Source organism: Mesoplodon mirus (assembly GCF_964341445.2).
Source record: "Mesoplodon mirus genome assembly, chromosome: 13".
NCBI classification, from domain to species: Eukaryota; Metazoa; Chordata; class Mammalia; order Artiodactyla; family Ziphiidae; genus Mesoplodon; species Mesoplodon mirus.
The window spans coordinates 24,820,452-24,841,334 of record NC_138989.1 but is presented as its reverse complement, the minus strand read 5'-3'; the positions used below and the strand labels follow the sequence as shown (position 1 = coordinate 24,841,334).

General features: G+C 50.2%; 1 protein-coding gene across 1 annotated transcript; it reads right to left on the bottom strand.

The window, feature by feature from the left end:
* Positions 1 to 282: 282 nt before the first annotated feature.
* On the bottom strand, positions 283 to 11,891 carry YWHAH (tyrosine 3-monooxygenase/tryptophan 5-monooxygenase activation protein eta). Its single transcript, XM_082640516.1, has 2 exons — positions 11,620 to 11,891; positions 283 to 1,720 (listed from the first exon to the last, which is right to left on the bottom strand). Exons 1-2 carry the CDS (start codon positions 11,704 to 11,706, stop codon positions 1,067 to 1,069), a joined length of 741 nt encoding a protein of 246 aa, XP_082496642.1. The 5' UTR covers positions 11,707 to 11,891; the 3' UTR covers positions 283 to 1,066.
* Between the last annotated feature and the right edge of the window lie 8,992 nt (positions 11,892 to 20,883).

Sequence of the window (20,883 nt, the reverse complement as noted above, 5' to 3'; positions counted from 1 at the left end):
TGTGCCATGGAACACGGCACTGGGGTCTGCTCAGCTCCTCCCGTACAGGTACCAGCAACAGGAAGAGGGGATCAGAGAGGCTGTTAGCTGGGTTCACACAAAACTATTTACAATTCATGAGTCTTTTGTGTACACTGCAAAACGTGTGATGGAATCAGGGGGCACCAAGACTTGCTATTCCAGAAATGCTTCAGGGTTTGAGAGATCAAACCAGGATTCAAAGCGGTGAGCCATGATAGGGCTCCTTGAGAGCAGGAAAAACAAAGACCATACACACAGAGATAATATCCCCAAAGCAGCATTTATTTACCCACTGAATTCCAAAACATTTAATTTAGAAGTCTGGCATTTCATAATTACCCATCTTGATTGACATGGGCTGACACACATGGCGCTGTCAGGATACACAAGGACAATAGCCAAATAGTTACAAAAAAATAAATCCATGATTCTTAAACAGTCGCAACCAAAACAAAAAGTTACAGGTATCAAAACTTTAGATGCATTGCATTGAAAAGAAGGTTTGTGCACATCATAATTTAAAGAGGCAAACAAGGCGCTACTGAAACCTCACGTTAAAGTTTATTATTAAGCTGATGGAATGGAGCAAGTGGTCTCTCATATCAGCTTCCCTTAACAGTTTTCCATTAGCTAAGAAAGAGGTGGGAGGGGTGAATTCACTTTTGCATGCACAGATGTACTGCTTTAACAAAACACTAGCAGCTGGTTTTAAGTGGACCATTTAAATACCAACTGTAGCCTGTGTGGTTAATTCTCCTAACTTTCCCGAGGCTTTCGCCTGCACTTCACCTAGATCAGCAGGCATAGGAAAATGCCTCCTTCAGAATGCACCTGTCTGCACAATTCAGAAAGGGAGCTCCCGTGGGCTCAAAGCAACCATCAGTCCAGCAATGCCCATAAATTTATCTGGAACTGCTTCCCGGGGGCAGAGAGCAGATCTGAGTAGCTGTGCTGCCATACAGATAGGTTTAGCACTAGATACTTAGTGACTGTGGTGAGGAAGGACCGGTGGTGATGGGGTGGGGGCGGGGGTGGGCCGAGGCGCTCAGTTGCCTTCTCCGGCTTCCTCGTCCTGCTGGTCGCTCGTCCAGAGGGTGAGGTTGTCTCGCAGCAGCTGCATGATGAGCGTGGAGTCCTTATAGGAATCCTCGTTTAGTGTGTCCAGCTCGGCTATGGCGTCATCGAAGGCTTGTTTGGCTAAGAGGCAGGCCTGCTCGGGCGCATTCTGGATCTCGTAGTAGAACACGGAGAAGTTGAGGGCCAGGCCCAGCCGGATGGGGTGTGTTGGCTGCATGTGCTCCTTGCTGATTTCGAAGGCTTCCTTGTAGGCTGCCTCCGAAGCTTCGACCACACTGTTTTTCTTCTCGCCAGAAGCCACCTCTGCTAGGTAGCGATAGTAGTCGCCCTTCATCTTCAGGTAGAAGACCTTGCTCTCATACTGGAAGTCATTGCAGTTCTTGATGAGGAACTTGTCCAGCAGGGCCAGCACGTCATTGCACACTGTTTCCAGCTCCTTCTCGATCTTCTCCCGGTAAGCCTTAACCTTCTCCAGCTTCTTCTCATTCCCATCAGCCGTGGTTTTCTGCTCGATGCTGCTGATGACCCTCCAGGAAGACCGCCGGGCACCGACCACATTCTTGTAGGCCACGGAGAGGAGGTTTCGGTCTTCATTGGAGAGAGGTTCGTTGAGCTCAGTCACCTGCAACATCCCCAAAAGATAAACACTGAGACCCGAGTCTGAAAACCCTGGAGAGAGATCTTCCCTTCAACCCAGTCAACAACCCTCCTCAAAAACAGGATTACGGACAAGCCACTCAAGAAAAACCAACTGGACAAGGATCCTATCTGAAGGGAGACTGCAGTCTAACAGAAGAGATAGATATTAACTCAAAATATTAGTGATAAGGACTGAAAACGTCATAATTTAGGCCTTCTAAGATGCCGCCTTCACCTTGGCGGAGGTGTGGGAATAAAGATGTTGATGGAAGTTTGTGAGGTGCTGGTACACAAGGAGGTAGTGGGGAAAAGCCCTGAGGCTCAGCTACTCTGCGTAAGATATTCTCACAGTAAAATCATACAATTCCTTTGTCAAATGTTCAAAGGTTATCACAGACTGGAAGTCTACTTCCAGCTTTGTATTCTAGAAAGAACCAATCACACCTCCCTCAAACACTTATTAACAAAGAAGAGCTTCCCAGATGAGCTCAAACACCACACAGATCTAGTGGCCAGAGTTTCACCCTGGTTACACATGGAACCCCACCGGTAAACCCAGCCCTCCTCCAACCCAAAACGGATGCATTAGTGACAGTAAAGTGTCCCCATCCTCTGCTGAAAGGAGGCATAACTACTCAGCAGCAAGCTTTACTCCTACCTGACAGGAAACCCTGACTGCCCATCAAGGATGGAAGCACCAATTATTTTAAGTGGAAACGTTAAATTTCAAATTCTTCATGATGCCAACTGCAAGTGAGCCAGCTGTGTCATCAGTAGAAGGAGCACTGGACTTTGCTGTGCTGAGCTGTACCACCAAAAAGTCATGTTGAAGTCCTAACCCCTGGTACCTGTCAACGTGCCCTTATTTGGAAACAGGGTCATTGCAGGTGTCATCAAGTCAAGATGAGGTCATACTGCATAAGGTGGATCCTAAATCCAATGACTGGTGTCCTTATAAGAAAAAGGGAGATCTGGAGACGAAAGCCAGTGCCATGTGATGATGGAGGCAGAGACTGGAGTGATGTGTCTACAAAGGCCAAGGATTACAAGGATTACCAGGAGCTACCAGAAACGAGGAGGGGCAAGGGAGCATTTTCCCCTGGAGCCTTCAGAGGGAGCACAGCCCTGCCGACACCTTGATCTCAGACTCTAGCCTTCCAAACTGTGATAAAATACATCTCTCTTGTTGTAAGCCATCCAGTTTGTGGTGGCTTTGTTTGGTGGTCCTAGGAAACTAATACAGACTTAGAATCAGAAAACTCTGGGCCCCAGCAAAGCCACTAACACACTAAATTGGCCTGTATCTTCTATAAAGTGGGGGGATTCCTCAACTATGTGACCTAGTGGGAAAGGCCTTTAATTTTTTTTTTTTTTTTTTTTTTGTGGTACGCGGGCCTCTCACTGTTGTGGCCTCTCCCGTTGCGGAGCACAGGCTCTGGACGCGCAGGCCCAGCAGCCATGGCTCATGGGCCCAGCCGCTCTGCGGCATGTGGGATCTTCCCGGACCGGGGCACGAACCCGTGTCCCCTGCATCGGCAGGTGGACCCTCAACCATTGCACCACCAGGGAAGCCCGGGTCTTTAATTTTAAAAACAGAAAAAGAAAAAAGAAGAGCACTTAGAAAACCACAAAACTCAACAAAAAGGCATTACTTAAATCAAACTATAAGGACAGAACTTGCTCCAATGGAAGGGAACAGCCAAGTCTGATGGAGAAACTTATTAACAACATAATAAAACAGACATGCTTACCATGGATTAAGAAGACTGAGCAGTAGAGAATCAGAAGTTTAAAAGAAATGAATTAAAAAGGATGATAGGTCTATTTGAAAAATTAGTAGTTCAAGAACATAAGCAACAAATGTAATCATTAAATGTGCAAAATTAGAAAACTTGTGCCAAATTCTTAAAAGTGAAACACGCAACTGTCTACCACCACCTCCCTCCTCAACAAATCCCAGACAAAATAAAAATACCAGCTCCCTCTTCTAACTTCCCCATTTCCCTGTCCCCAGAACCCCTACTCTTCTGCTGCAAATCATTAGCCAGGGATGGCCTCTCCCTCTTTGCCTAGTCAATCAACCCAACCCACTTCCTCCTTCAGTGTGGTCTTCAGCTACAAGCTGCCCCTGACATTCCCCAGGACGGCTGCCTGCAAGCCCGGCTCCTCCCTCATTCCTCCCCACAAAGACAGGAAGGTCTCCACGCTGGTCTGGGGCAATCCCCTCCTCTCTACTAATCCACAATCCACGCTCCCCTCAAGACCTGTAACCCCACTGGTTTTCTCCTCCAGGGAGTGCCTTTAAACACACTTCCTTACTAAAAATATAAAGAGACATTGTAGATATTTTTCTGATAATTTGGCCTTTTAAGGAAGCAACCCTTATAAATCAAAATTCCATCTCAAATACTATGACAAATCTCAGAATGCTTGAGTCCTTTAGCATGACACTTTTCTAGGCCAATATTCAGTAAAAACAAAACATGAGGCAAGAAAAGAATTTGAAAAGCTCCTCAGATCTTCCAATAAGTAAATCCAACTAAGGCCACTTGATGTTAAAATGCAAATGACATCCATAAGGAGCCACTATATACTTCATCCTGCGACCAGTAAAGCTGCTTTTGTTGGACTACTGCAAAGACACCTCAAAGTATGTCCCCAGAGCACATCATTAAAATTGAGTGCATATTTGAAATATTTATATATCACACAGTGTTTGCACAAGGGGTGGTATCATTACTCAAAAAAAATCTTAAGACATCTGGAGTTTAGCCTGAGCTAGCTGTGTGACCTTCAACAGAACACAGTTTATCTGGGCATCAAAAGTCAAATAAGGGGGACCAGCCCAAACAGTCTCCAAGGACTTCTTCAGCTCTGAAATCCTAGGATTCCATTTTTCCTGAGCAACTATAACAGGTGTGGTAAGGCTTGAGGTCAATACTATTGAATATCAACATAAATGTGGGTGTATCTGTGGGTTCCAGAAATCCGAGGATCCCTTCTCCATCAGGAATAAAATGCCAAAAAAGGCTACTGGGCAATATTTATGACACCTTCACAAGAAAAATCATTGACTAGTAGCGTCAGTGTTTATGTAACGATCACCTGGTCGCCTGCCAGTCTGAATGAATCACTATCGGCATCAGCTGAGTGTGACTAACGGCTACACAAGCATTGTTCTCAGAACCCCAGCCAGGGCCTAACTAGGAAATAACTGGATACGTTTAAATATAGTGTGTTTTAATACTCCTGGATTACAGCTCGGTTAACAAAAGGAAACTTATGGGAGGAAGACAGTTTTATTACTTGATCGGATAACTAAAGAAAATTGGGAGTTTTCCCCAGATTGGAAAATTACGGACTGAAGTAAAATCAGATGGCCTATTAAAACAAGATTTACAGCCAGTCTTGGCTGGTGATACTTACTGCAAATAACCTTCGCTAATGTTAGTTAGCACGAGTTCCCAACACTTCAAATTCCAAAATACGGGAGCCAGGAGACTTCAAGAGAAGTCTCATCACCTACTAAGAGGCGCAGACACTGGGAGGCAAACAGTGTAGGGAAAGGAAAGCAGGAACGGGTCCCAACCACCCTAAGACTAAACCAGCGGGATGGCCACCTGCGGAGTCTACGGAGACGATTTACTGCATCTCAACAATCACAAGTTTCCAAATGGTTTCTAATAAGGAACAAAGACTAGACACGGATTTCTCGAGACAGAAGAGAACTAGACAAAGGTTCTCAACATTCTTTCTACTCCAACGCCAGTTTCAACACTCTCGTTTCTGGTGCACACCAGCTGCGCCCAGTGCGGCCACCCCAGACATTATATCTTCACGTGGCTATACCAGCTGCAAGGGGTTCCACCACCTCTGCTTGCAGCCACTCTCCTGCCTTGTTCTCCCGCCCACCTCCCCAGCCCAGGTAACCCTACTTACAGGCTTCCTGAAAACCTTAAATTGATGGACCCTTCCCATTCAGGAAGGCTCTCCTCTCATCTCCTTTGAGGACTGGACCCCCTGCCAGCCATTCTGCTCATGTACGTCCTCACCACACAGCCTATGGCTGCAGCAACTCCTTTCACCCATTTTCTCTGCTCTGGACTACACAGCACTTCTGAAAGTCACGAACAACCTGGTCGGCTATGAATTCATTTATCTTCCTATGACACCACTGGCTTACTCAAAAATCCCTAAGAGCCTCCTCCCACTAACTCACAAGGCAATAAACTATGTGTTTGTGAGTAAAAATAGACCCGCTGCCAAAAACAGCCCAGGGACTATTTGGGAAAACTTAAAGTTCTCAATCTGGGAAACATCCAACCTCAGAAGGAACACTGAGCAAACAAAAAAACATGACCCCTGAGCTGCCAAGCCATGCTGCTCAAGTTGGGGTTGATGCGGCTCCTCCTGAACGGCGCTCTCATCCTTCACAGCTATACACACACACAGCCATCACCCTGAACTTTATAGCTACCCACATCCACATGCTACCAGCAAGCTTGCTTTTCATATCAGAGCTTATAACAGAAAAAAACAATCCTCATGAATAATTATGCAAACATAACCACATCATAAAATCTTTAAGCTTCTTTGGCAGAACCCTGTATATATTTTTTTTAAAAAAAAGTGAGCTTGAGGGATGAAAGCTTTTTTGGCTGATTGTTTCCCAAGTTAATGCCCCGAAAGTGAGGATTCTGCCTGTACCCTAGCTGGCAAAGCACCTGCCATTGGTCACCACTTGCCCAAGCCTGCAAAGACTGCCCTCTGTCTAAACCAGGGCGAGGCCGCAGTTCTGCAAGGCTGGGAGAGGGGCCAGCTTCAAGCTCAGAGCAGGTGAGTTCAGGTTATGAATATTCACTCTAAGCTTAACATGGGTCAAAATAGCTCCCTTTGTATCGTTAAGAGACCACCTTTGTCTTGCTCTAAACACAAGTAAACATTTTCACAGGTCTTGGCAGGCATTATATACAACCCCATCTGAACAGCGTCACTCTACCCTACTGCCCCGGGGCACCAGGACCGAAGGCTTCAGAAGCTGTGCCAGTTGCGATCACAGGGAAGTGCCAACACCCACCACCAAGGAGGGGATGCCACTGCGGCGAGGAGTGGGAGGGGCAGCCTCAACCCGTACACTTGGGAGCATCTCAGCAACAACCTAGACACTGAAATTTGGGGGCCTCTAGGCTTACAAAATATACTAAAAGCAATATGGAGAAACAATTTCCTAAAACACCACAACTATAATGTAACATAGTCTTGCACTTCTCAATTCATAGCAAGAACTCAAATTCAATTAATACTTTGCTTCTTAAGCAAAAAAAACTGGTCTTCAAGAGAACAGCACAATCCAGATGAGTCTGCCTTTCATGCTTCCCTGCTGCAGCTAAGAACCGTAAGTGGTAGATTCTGTTTTTAATCAAACTTGGCAAAAATGACTTACATCTAATAGAGGGAATTATTTGTTCAGTAAGCCCACTTATGTTAATGGCTTGGAACTTAGTCACCAATGATGACAATGGCTAATAGACCAGAAAGTATACTAGAAAGAAATATGATTCCTTAGCCTCATGGGGCATTGTCACAGTGGTTAAAGTGAGAGCTCTATATTTGAGAGTTCAAATCTTCCCTTTACAACTCGACCTTGAGAAAATTAATCTCTTCAAATCTCATTTGTAAAATGGAGTTAATAACAGGATCCATCCAGAGTTGTTCTCAAGATTAAATGAAAATGTACACATGGAATAAAAGCTACTATTTACTAACTGCCTGATAGGTAAAATGATAAATTTCATAAACTTGATGAATTGTAACATGGAAAACACATCTGGCGTATCCCCTCCCAAACCGTTTTTCTGGAAAAGTGTGACACTGCAGTCTACCACTAATATTAAATTCCAGACAACGATGAGAAAAATACATTTTTGGTTTCCTTAAGGGAGTAGTGAGGTCCTTGACTGTGGGAGCTCTTCCAGGGATAATGCAGCAACCCCAAATCCAGATGGGGACCACAACTCCCACGTGAGTGCAGCAAAGCTATGTGAACTGTTCACCAACTGAAGTGTCTTTTAACTGAGAATATTGCAAGAATAATGCAGAGACTTCTTCCTTCCTCAGTCAATACGTGACAAAGCGATACTTACATGGGAAACACGACTTGCTATTTTACATAGATTTCAAACGGTAGTACCAATGTGGCTTTAAGATGTCACACTAACCACAATTCTGGTACACCTCAAAATCATCCTTAGTTTCAATAACTGCAACACGGGTTAGGTCTCACCCTGGGCCACTCAGCTGTGCTCTCCTTTTACATACCACCTGCTCACTTCCCCACTTCCCAGGATCTCACAGTTGTTGGAATAACAGCCTCTGGCCACTGGTTGGACCTCTTCCCCTCCGACCCATTTCCTTAAGCTGCAGCTTTGTTGCCTGCACTTAAGATTGCTACAGATAGGGCCTCCCTGGTGGCGCAAGTGGTTGAGAGTCCGCCTGCCGATGCAGGGGATACGGGTTCGTGCCCCGGTCTGGGAGGATCCCATATGCCGCGGAGCGGCTGGGCCCGTGAGCCATGGCCGCTGGGCCTGCGCATCCGGAGCCTGTGCTCCGCAACGGGGGAGGCCACAACAGTGAGAGGCCCGCATACCGCAAAAAGAAAAAAAAAAAAAAAAGATTGCTACAGATATTCTTCAAGTCCTTCAGACATATTTCTCCCGTCCTTTGTCAATTTTGTAATCGATGTTAAAACACACCATGCCATACCAAACAATTTTGACATTTTAAAACTTCATGATTGCCCCTATGTTTTAATATAAACGATGACTAAGGGCAATAAGTGACATGACTGAATTATGTCTGTCCATGAATATTCACTAGAAATCTATCTGGTTAGTAGAATCACTTAGTATTATGCACAAATATTTTTATGCCACTTTATGGGTTTATCTCATTGTTCTCATAAGATGGTACTGTACTCATTTTATAGAGGTTATGAATTGTATAAGGGCATTCCAAGCCTGGTCTAGAAAGGACTTGGGTTTGAGAATCTTTCACAGTGTTTCTTTCTACTTAAGGGACAAGGTACGAGATGGGGGAGAGCTGGAAGAAACGTCTTTACTTCACTTCAAAAACATTTCTTGCCTCTTCAAATTAGGAGGAGAGGCAGGGAACTGCAGTTCTCAACTGATGTGAACCAACACCTTTGTTTCCAACATGCGTGATTTCTTAAAGCCTTACTGACAGCATCCTCCAGGTGACGCTGGTAGCATACGGAACATCAGTCATTACAGGCAGGCAATGTTATTAGCTACCATTTAAATTATAAAGGAAACAGAAAACAAGTTAGAAGAATGAAAGCTGAAAGCCCACTTGATAGTAACACCAACATTACAACTTTCACACTTCAGAGGACCAGAAGACAAGAGATGTGAGCTTCAAGGTCACAGAGTGGAGGCATCAGAACATCCCCTCACTCAGGTGCGGTAGAGAAGCCTACTTACCTGCCCTGAAGAAAACCCACACAACCCCAGAGGGTTATCAGAATTCCAACTCTTTCCAAAAGCTATATTTTAGGTCTATGATATTAATGAAATAGGGACTGAGTCTTCTCAATAACATTAAGAATTTAACGTACAAACATCAACTTAACAGGTAAAACATGAGAAACAGTTTTCCACTGACCCTTGCCAAGTCCTTTCCAATAAATATATTCCATTAATTTAGATGAGCAAAAAAAAAAATTCTTTAATAGAAGAAACAGACATACTGACCAAAAAAGTTCTTATTTTTAAATAGGAGTTACCTTGAGGGAATGTTTATCACAGTTCTGAAGTGACATAATTAGAGTATGCACTGAATTTTCAATGGCCTATCCAACCCATCAATCATCCCAGATACAGATATTACATATTCCCAATACATGAAAGGGTCCATTAGTTTGCAAAATCCTACCTTAATGTCTCAGAGAAAATCTGTGTACACAAGTAGGTAGCTGCAGGAAAGCATTTTTCAAGCCTGCTTTCGAAGACCAGAAAACCAATTATTTTCTCTCCACAAGCTGTATTCCATTCGGTTACATCTCTGCATTCTTTCCTTACTTCCAATTTCAAGTTGCCTCGGGTTTCCTATAGCTCCAGAACTACCTTCTAGTCATTTTCCCTTAGCCTCAATTCACTTTGCTTCCAGCCCCATCCCTTCTTTATTCCCCAAAAGGCTCCTAAAACTGCGGCCTTCAAGTCCCACTTGCAGGATAGGCGAGGGCCTAGCTAACATGTCCAGAGAGCGGCCTCAACCCGCACAATCCCAGTTCCACTCGGCGACTGGGGAGAAGAGGCGCACTTAAGTGTCACTTGCTGTGTGGACAGAAGTGGCTTCATCCCAAAGAAGATTAAGCTCAGGACCTCTTCCAAGGAAATGCACTCAGTCAGTCCTGTTTCTGTAAAATTTGCTAAACTCATATACCCTACTTTTTTTTTTCTTATAAGACCCCCAGAATTACACAGACTTCAGGTCCCAAACCTAAATCGTCCCTGGTCTGGATGAAAAGCTCCTACCTGGCCCACAACACCATGATCAACTCCGCATCACCAATGAATCAACAAATGGGTGGTGGTGGTTTCCAAACACCTGGTTCAACGTGTGACGTGAACGACATGGAAAAGATGACACTTCTTACCTGCTTAATCCTAAACACGGACCTCAACAACATGTTTCATATATTAATATCAAAAGCTTTAAAAGGATTTTTTCACATGACTCTGAAATTTTACGGAGCCTCGATATTTGTAGTTTTTTCTCTAGGAAATCCCCTCCCAAGGCCCTACGAAAGGCAAATGAGCTATATAACCCAGGGCAGTAATTCTTGAACTTAAACCCAATAGCACTTGCCATGAGGGCTGGTTCAAGTGCAGATCTGAGTCCCACCCCCGCGAGTTTCTGAGTCCGTAGGTCTAGGGTGGGGCCCCGGCGGATCCTCCCACGTCTCAGGAGGTTGTGCACTGGGTGAACATGGCACGTTGGCGGCCGCAGTTGTGGCTCTACCCCTCTGTGACCTTGACGCAGAGATAAGTAATGTTCATTAAGATAAAACGTGAACTACTGTGAGGAGACAGGGACAGTGGGAGGGTCACCGGAACTCTAGGTCTCAGACACGCAGGTGGTATCTAATCCACCGCATTGGCCAGGGTGTGGCCGGCCGCGACTCCTTCCCCGGAAATGGAGCTGCAGACGAGTCTCCGGGGGTCTCGGGAAGGCAAAGGCACAAGGGCTCGGCTCCCCCAGGCGTCAGGACCCGTTTTAGTCTCCGGGCAGATGGGCGCAACATCCAACCTGGGAGGGGGCCCCACGCCAGCCGCGCTCCCGCCCGCGTCCTCGTCGGACTTCAGGATGGGGGGTCTCCGCACACAAAGCGGACCCCAGAACGATGCCGGCGAGCAGAGCAAAAGCGGATCGACATTACACCGATTTCAGGTCGTGGCAGCGAAAACCAGGAGAGACAGGGCGCCACTCACTAGGTGATTCTTTATTACAAGTTGGGGTGTGTGGAGGAAGGCGAGAAGGGGTGACCCAGCCTGGCAGAACGGTCCAGGAGGAGGAATGCGGCTCCCTCACCCTCCCTCGAGCACCCTCCCCCACACGCGGCTCCGAGCTGGGATGCCGCGACCCCCGCCCACCCGCGGGGTCCCCGCAGCGCCCCCTCCCTGGACACCCCCCCGGCCCGGCCGCAGGAAATGGCGGGGCGCGGGAAGAGCAGGCTGAGAGCGGGCGGCCGCGCCCAGTGGGGCGGCGGGGTTGCCCCTGGCCCGGAGGGGGCCACCGCCCGGCTGCCCACCCCTACCCTGCGCCGGGCCCCCGGCCGGCCGCCCGGGCTCCCGGCGCGCTCACCGCCTTCATGGCGGAGGCCATGTCGTCGTAGCGCTCCGCCTGCTCGGCCAACCGCGCCCGCTGAAGGAGCTGCTCGCGGTCCCCCATGTCGCTGAGCCCTGCCTCGCCTCGCGCCCCGCTCCGCTAGCTCGCCCGCTCGTCTTCTCCGGTCGCAGGGGAGGCCGCCGCCGCGCACGCGCACTGGCTCGCCGGCCGGCCGAGGATGCAGGCAGCAGGTACCGCCGCTCGCCCTCTCGCTGGCTCGCCCCGCGCGCTGTGGCTCGCGCCGCTGACGCCGCCTAGGGAGGACAGGCGGCCGCGCGGGGGGATGGGAGCAGGAGAGGACGCCTGCGCAGTGGGAGCTGCCGGGCCGGGCGGCGCGGAGCTGCGCGAGTGGGAGGGGGAAGGGCGGGCCAGCCCTAACGGTCTATTTCAAGGTGACGTCACCTTCTATAAATAGCTGAGGCCACCGCCCCGCCCCAGAGCCGCGCAGGCGCCTAGCGAGTGCTGCATTTTACCGCCGCAGAGGTGGAGGTGGGAGAGGGGAGGACTGGGTTTGGGACGGCGGAGCGGGGGTGGGGTCTCGGTGATGGCAGCCGTGCAGTCAGCGCACTGTCACGACCCCATCTGGAAAGGCGTGTCTGAGTCCAGGTTAGAGGTCTGGCTTGAGAAGGGCCCCAAAAGCAAATAAACCTAGGGCTTGGGGAAGCCAGGAGGCCGCGTGCCCGAGGGACGGACGTGCCCCGGACCCGCCCCCCGCCCAGCCTGGCCGTTGGGTTTCTGGGGGCCACACCCTGAGCTTCGGTCAGCACTGGCCGGGCAGGATGAGGTCCGGCCTTTGGGGACAGCCCCACGTACATTCACTCACTGCGTCCACGTCCTGGGAAGTGGCCTTGTGCAGACTGTGCCCTCCACAGGAGGAGAGACTGAGTGGCCCCGCTGGGACGGGTAGGAGTCACCACACACTTGCTAGGAGCTGGCCCGGTGCTATAGGCCTTTCCAGGTATGATCCTATTTAATGCTCACAACCCTCCACCCCTGGTGGGCCCTGCTGGCCTCCCCATCTGTCAAAGCCAGACTAGTGACTTGCTCAAGGTTACACAGCCTGTAAGTGGTGGCAGGTTCCTCCTGTGGCAAAGAGGAGAGTGGACCAGCTGGTCACTGAACCCAGTCCTGGCGTTCCATGCTGAGGACCCCTGGTGCCAGGCGCTGGTCTGGGTCCCGAACAAGGGAGGAAAATCCCAATCACTAAAGCATGGCCAGACTTAGTACAACATGCCAAGGAGAGTGCAGGCGAAGGGGCCTTATGCTCTCTGAGCATTTTATTGAGCACCTACTGCATGCTCGGCACTGGGGGAAGGAGTAGCCACAGAATAAGTAAGATACAGCCCCTGCCTCTGAGAAGCGGAGGTCTAAAAACCGAAGAGCAGGTAAGCTGGACCTTGAAGGAGGTGAGAGTCAGGGAAAAGGTATTAGGGAGGGGGGTCCAGCAAGGGTGAGGGCTTGGTACTGAGGATAGAAACAAAATGAGGAGGAGAGAGGCCTGGCAGTGGGACATGAGGTGGGGTAGAACAAGATCATGGAATGTTTTCAGTGCCAGGCTGAAGATTTAAGGCTTTATCCTTAGGTAATCAGGAACCACCAGAGGCATGGAAGCCATATTTCAGGCCTAGAATCTTGCTCCACAGAGTTAGATGCATTAGAAGGGAGAGGGAGGGACTGGAGACTGGACCTTTTCTGGACCTCAGTTTCACCATCTGGAGAACTGGACTTGAAGGACTGTTTAAAGCACTGTAGAATAGAAGAAATCCTGGAATGTCAGAGCTGGCAGGACCCTTAGACTCACCACTGTCCAACCCCTTATCTTGCATAAGGGGAGAGTGAGGTATCAGGGGGAGGAGAGGCTGACTCCCAGCAGAGTGGGACCTCCATACTAGGTCTCCTGCCTCCTGGGCCGCCTTCTACCTGCTGTGATGCTACAGTGAGGACCTCAGTACCCATGACACAGCGTTTGGGAGGAAACCCCCACCCCAGCCTTCTCCATGCTTTGAGGATTCACCTTTGCTAACTACAAATGGAATCGAGGTTAACAAACCAGGCTGATCTTTCCCCTAGTGAATATCGTTAAAGAGCGTGGTAGATAATAACTTATCATCCACCGTGAGCCTGATGACAGGTTCCCGTGAGAGGTGGGAGGAGGGCCAGCACTGGGGGGACCTCCACAGTTCCTTCCAACCCTTAGAGGGATTAGAGCCCTTCTAACTTCTGATCATGTTGGACTGAGATTGATTTCAAAACAGTAAAAATCACGTAGACTGGAGCATTCTAAATAACTGATTTTGACATTCATAAATGTCAAATGGGGGACAACTTTGGTTTGCCCATAAAGGTTTGCTTTCCTTCTCACCAAACTTCACTGTCTCCACCTCCTCACCACCCACCCACCACCCCCACCTCAGCGCAGTGTACTCTGGCTCTACCCCTACTCCTCCATCTAGGTGGCCCTCACTGTGGCCACCAATCCAAGGTCACTGCACAGTCCTTACTTTCCTGGCTCTCTTGGCTGCACTTGGCACAACTGCTCGCCCCTCCTTGACAGGCTCTCCTCTTAGCTTTCATGTCCTTGCACTCTCCTGGCTCCCCTCTGCTGCTCCAGCCACTCCTCTTCTGTCTCCTGTGTGAGCTTGTCTTCTCAGCCTACCCGGAAATTCGGGGGTTCCTCAGAGCTCTGCCCAGGCCCTCTGCCTTATCCTGGGCGACCTTATCCACGCCCACTCTTGAACGGAAGGGGACATCTACCACGTTGCCAGCACTGGGCCAGGTGCTTTGCAGAGATGGGCATATTTTTTCCCTCAAGATACCCCTGTAAGGTAGGTAGGATTTCCATTCCCATCTTACAGATGAGGAAACTGGCTTGAAGATGTTCCATGTCTTGAGTAAAATCACACAGTTGGTAATCAGCAGAGCCAGGATTCAAGCTCAGTTCTGTCAGACTCCTAGGCCTGATGGCCCCACAATGTCGTGACGTGTGAGCTGACAAGGGGTCAAGGTGTGACTCCCCTTTGGGGGTCATTCAGATTGTAAAAAGCACACACAAGTCTCCCTCTTGTAGCTTATACACGTATCAGCGTCCATCTCCTTCACCCTCGGGAGAGAGCTGCCCACTCCCCAAAGTCTTGTAAATAAAGCCAGGATGACCACCTTGGATAGGTCACCTTCTCCCAGGGCTCTATCACCTACTCCCAGGGCTCTAAGTCCTATCAAGCAATGTAGCTTTTGAACAATTTCCAAGAGGGCCTCTGAACCAGGGGAAGGGGGCTGATGATCAAGGTCAGACACACTGTGTGGCCCCCAGAGCTCCAAGCAGGTACCCAGAGCAGGGGCCAAGTCCGCTGCATCTTTACCTGGCAGGGTCTCACTCAGGGAACAGAGCAACACTCTCCCCCCAGCTATCCAAGGACATGTGTGTGATGTGATGGGGAAGAGGATCTGAACTCAGGTCTAAATCTTGCTTTGCCAGTTTCCAGCTGAGGACCCTTGGGGAAGCCCCTTTTATTTTTGAATTTATTTTTTTATACAGCAGGTTCTTTTTTTCTTTTTTTTCTTTTTTTGGTTGTGTTGGGTCTTTGTTGCTGTGTGCGGGCTTTCTCTAGTTGCGGCGAGCGGGGGCTACTCTTTGTTGTGGTGCGCGGGCTGCTCATTGTGGTGGCTTCTCTTGTTGTGGAGCAGGGGCTCTAGGCACGCGGGCTCAGTAGTTGTGGCGCACGGGCTTAGTTGCTCCGCAGCATGTGGGATCTTCCCTGACCAGGGCTCAAACCCGTGTCCCCTGCATTGGCAGGCGGATTCTTAACCACTGTGCCACCAGGGAAGTCCTTAGCAGGTTCTTATTAGTCATCAATTTTATACACATCAGTGTATACATGTCAGTCCCAATCGCCCAATTCATTGCACCGCCCCCCGCCAGGAAGCCCCTTTTAAATGGGACTGACCATCCTGTTTCTTAGGGTTGGGGTTCGCAAGAGCACATTCACACCCTGCCTGCACCAGCCATCACAACTGTAGAAAATTCCTTGCTGCACCCCACCCTGAGCCAGTGGTAACGACTGCTTCTCACGCAGGACTGGATTTCCAAAGCGTTGCCAGAACCCTCTGCCAGAGCCCCGTGAATAGGTGACCCAGAAAAGGCACGTCCTGCTTTTTTCCTCGGGTGTCCTGGGACACTTTGAGCTCCCTGCGAAGTCTGGACACCAAGGGACGTGTTACAAAGAAGCTCTGGTATTGTTCTGAAGAAATGGCATTCACACTGTCAGCATGGTTACCGGCTTGAGACGGAGGGGCCACCCACCCACAGATTCGTGTCACCCAGATAGGATTTTCTTTTCCCCCCACCAAATGCAGGCCTCCTGCTGCCCGGGTGAGCCGGCTGATTCCAAGCCAGTGATGATAGCACCACCACCAGGAGCAGCAGCTCTTGCTGTTAATTGCCGGCTGTCTGACTGGCTTGGGGGTAGACACTTGACACCCCTGTGCCAGCTCCCCAAATCCTCACAACGCTGGGAAAGAGGCTGTTAACCCCATCATATGGAAAGGGAGACCTAGAACAGTCAGGTGCTTACTCAGTGGTCAAGGCGGTCACCCGCAGCCTCCCACTCACGGCCACTCTCTGCCAACTGCCTGGGCCCCAGTGTCCTTTCACTGATACCAACTTCCACCCCCTGTGTCTAAGATCAGCCTGAGCGCACAGATTTCAGGATCAGCCAGAGCCTCCCGCCACTCTTTGAAAGCCCGCTTTAGGAGCAGATTGGCTTCCATGGCAGCTTTTGGCATTAAGAAGTGTGAAAATGTCCTGGTAGCTGCAATCTGTGAGCTGGCAGAGCTCAGAGCCCCGTTCTCAGCACACACACACCCCTACACACACACACAGCTTGTTCAAAGGAGCTCAGCTCTGGGGGAGAAAGTGAAGCTGTTGCCTATGGAATCGCAGTTAAAATGAGGGCGAAAAAGGCTTTTGCTTCAGTTCTGCAGATGGTCAAGGAACTTGTGTTTCTTAGCCAGAATTTTCTAGATCCTTTGGCTGGAACCATCTGGATAATTGCCTCAAGCTTCTGTGTGGTTCTCACTTGGTCGGCCCAGGTGGGAGGGGCTGTGGTGGTCCAGGGAAAGCTGGAGGTCAGAGCCTGGAGTGCGGTGACTTCCAGTCTCTGAGCCTTGGATTTCCTGTCTGTGAAATGGGAGGCTACACTGGCTTGGATGGCAGAGTTCTGTCTTTTTTCCAGCTCTGAAGGTCTAGAGTATGTCACCACTGGAAGTTCAGTAAATGACATGGCAGCTCAAGAGGGTGAAGCAGGGATGCCTCACAGGCCCAGTGTCTGGACCACATCCATACAAGGAGTGGAGGAAAGTAGCAGGACCTACTCCACAGCAGGCCACGGGCAGCGGGTGGCCAGCGCACTCCCACTTGGTCAAGGAAATGTCGGTATTATCGTTCCGACTTTACAGATGTGGAAGCTGAGGCCCAGGGAGGTTAAGTATCTTGCCCAACTGCAGTGCAGAGAGCAGGGGGCAGGAACCCAGATCCAGACCCACTCCACCATCACCATTCTTTCCATGCCCACCCCTGACCTTCTGAGCGCCTGAAAACGTCCTTTCAGTCTTTGAGCTGCACACATCAACTGCTGTCATCAACTGCTGCTTAAACCATAACCTTGGAAGTGAGGGTGAGGTTTGCTGAGTTTCCACCAAGGTTCCCTGCCAGGCAACTATGCTACAAAACAGCTTTTCCTCCCCAGTATGTTAGTAGGAGGCAAGCAGATTGCTACAGCCTTCTGTCTTCTTCCAGACAACAGTGGTGGGCTGGCCCTGACTCAGGAGACAAAGGGATCTGGCAGCACCAAAGCCAGAGGAGAAGGCTGACTCCAGGGGGCTGGTCTCTGCAGATAGCCCTGAGCTGCCACTGGGGTCAGAGGTAGGAAGGACACCCTTTTCCCCCTAAAAGATACAAGCTCCTCCACCTGGCCCTTCATGACCTGGCCCTGGCCCACCTTTCCAAGCTCAACATCTACTTCCTGGACATCCTAGGGCCACCAGGCTCACAGAGCCTGCCCACAAGTTTCTACCAACTTTACCATTCTTCTACCTCTTACTCTAAGTCTTTAATACCCAGCTGAAATCTCACCTCCTCTAAGGAGCTTTCCCAGGTCTCCACCAAGAAGCACTCTCTCCTTCTGCTCACTCCCACTGTGACTCTGGAATCCACCACCTGCACGGACTTCTTTTGGTAGGATTGGTGTTTCCTGGCCAGGTATTAGGCATCAAGCCCTGTGCTATGCAATTTCATCTAATCCATGATCTCGTTTAATCCTCATGACAATTGTGAGGTGAGGAATTCCTCTTGTACCCATTTAAGCAGATGGGGAAAAGGAAGCTCTCTTACCCAAGGTCTTGGAGCTAATAGGGGCAGAGTCACTCTTTGTCACTTATACTACCTGCTTCCCACTTCATAAGGAAGTTGGCATTTCCCTCGTAAAATGTAAACACTGGAGGACAGGGCCTGCATTTCATTCATCATCTGAGGCCCTGGGGTGCCCCTCTTCATGAGTGCTGAATCGAATCTGATCACACCTTGTGCCTATTGCAGAAATGCCACCACAAGAGCCTTCTTTGTGAGTGGCCAAGGCCTTCCAGGAGGGAAACACTTTAAATTGGCTGACAGCTAACTGACTGGCAGCCTTGTGGAAGATAAGACTGGGGAGAGAGCCAGGGGAAGGGAGGCAAGATTGCAGGGGCTAGGAGGGGGCTGAGAGTAGGAGGAGGAGGAAGTCTCCCGGTTGAATTTGGCCACCTTGCAGTTACTTGGAGTATAAGATCTGGAGTTGCCAGACGCGGCCTCAAATCCCAGCTCTTCTGCAGTAGCTGGGATAGCCTGGGCAAGTCGCTGCACCTCTCTGAGCTTCAGTTTCCTCATCCGTAAAGTGGGCGTGTCGCTCACGTTGAACCTCCCACCCTCCCGGGGCTGATGCCGGGAGGAACGAGGTTGTGGATGAGGGAGAGAGTGGGTGCTGCCTGCCAGAAGCCTGTGACAGTGCTGTTATCGCCTTTATTTTATTTATTTATTTATTCATTCATTTTTGGCTGCATTGGGTCTTCGTTGCTGCGCACGGGCTTTCTCTAGCTGCAGCGAGCGGGGGCTACTCTTCGTTGTGGTGTGCGGGCTTCTTATTGCAGTGGCTTGTCTTTGTTGTGGAGCACAAGCTCTAGGCGCGCAGGCTTCAGTAGTTGTGGCACGTGGGTTCAGTAGTTGTGGCTTGAGAGCACAGGCTCAGTAGTTCTGGCGCACGGGCTTAGTTGCTCTGTGACATGTGGGATCTTCTGGGACCAGGGCTCGAAACCATGTGCCCTGCATTGGCAGGCGGATTCTTAACCACTGCGCCACCAGGTAAGTCCCCTGTTACCTCCTTTATATGGGACAGTTGGAGAATCAGCCCAAGCTGAAATGCCCTCCCTGTGAAACCACTGGGCCCTGAAGGCCTGGGGGCAGCATGGAACTCACAGAATCACAGACTCATACTAAGGATCTTGGAGACAACTCAGGCTGGCTTTCTTTCTCTGAGAGACAGCACTGCATGATGGGCTGTTAGGCAGCTCTGCCAGCAGATGGGCCTGGCTTCAAATCCAGCCCCCACTTGTATGTGGCCTGGTTCCTCATCTTTAATATGGAATTAAAAATAATTCCTCTGCCACAGCTCTTTGGGAGGATCAGAGACCCAGGCAATGACAGCTGGTTTTAGTGTTAACTATGGGGAACTGAGGCTCAGAGAAGGAAGAAAATTCACTCACAGTCACACAGTAGGTTAGCAGCAGAACAAGGTCTATGCCCAGGCTCCACCCCAAAGCCAAGGCCTGGACTTGTCCTTGGACAGCTGCAGCCTTACCTCAAAGAAGGCCGAGATGGGGAGTGTTGAAGGCCGAGGAATTCACACTGAGATCTCTTGTGGTATTCTGTGTCTCGCTGAGCTGAGGCCACTGCTTGGGTTGCCTATGGCCAGAGAATGTCAAAAAGCCCATGTCAGAGCCTGGGATCTTGTGTCCAGCCTGGGGTCTCATCCACAATATTACCCAGGGCTTTGTGATGTCACCCCTCTGAGCCTCAGTTTCTCATCTCGCCAAATCAAAGTAAGCCTCCATGGCAAGGTGAGGAATTCTGTGAAGGCACAGAGCTATTTTCATAACAGCTATTTCTGAGCTCTTGTCCTGAATCAAGCCCTGTGCCGTCACTCGCCATGGCTTCGTTTGGTCCTCATAACACCCGTGTACAGCGGAAACCCAGCTTGCAGATAAATGGCTGGGAAGGGGTAGAACCAGGGTCTGAGCTCCCATCCTGTTCCCTCTTCCTGAAACACTCACCCCTCCTCTTTCCAGACCTAACTCGGGCTCCTTCTTTGGGTTCAGCATAGACGTAGCTTTCTCTGGAAGGATCCCTCGGCCACAAGCTGGGCCAGGCACCTGCTCTGGTGCACAGTGCTGGGTCTGCCCCTCTGCGTTGAGACTGTTTCTCCCTCTCCTCCACCAGACGGGGAACCCCATGATGCAGGGACCTTATCACGCTCATGACTGTATCCCCAGAGCCTAGAACTGTGCTCGGCATACAGCAGGTGCTCAATAAATATTTGCCGAATGACTAAAGGCATCGTGCCAGCATCGGGATGCCAGCCGGGCCCCGAGGGAGCAGGGGAGATGGAAGGAAAACTCCTGGACTCCTGCCACGCCTTACATTAGCGGCATCTTCTCCGAGTCCGACAGCCGGCCCCCTGGGACGCCATTTGAGCCAGCTGAATTCCGGGCACTGCTTCACTTTGGAAAGGCAGCCACAGCCCTCATCAAGCAGCCCGGTAACTGACGTCACAGTGGTGCCAGGAGCTGCCCCGTTAATATTTAATGCAGACTCCACTGCGGCAGAGCGGCAGGCTAGAAGGGCTGAGGGGCCTGCAGAGTCCCCAAAGGGTCGTGAGGAGGGCACAGACAGGAAAGGGCTTCCTAAACCGGAAAGCCCCCAGCAGATAAGCATTACACCAATGCGTTTTAGCCCCTGGCTTAACTCAGAAAGAGCCAGGGCAGCACGTGCCTGCCGTGGGACAAGGAGACTGCTGACTGAGCCCTGGTGATAACTATGTGGGGGATTAGGGACTCCCGGGGACGTTTCCTGGAGACAGTGGAGGACAGAGCCCTGGCGCCGGCCAGACCTGGACTCCACCCCAGGTTTGCACTGTGCAGCGGTGTGACCTGGGC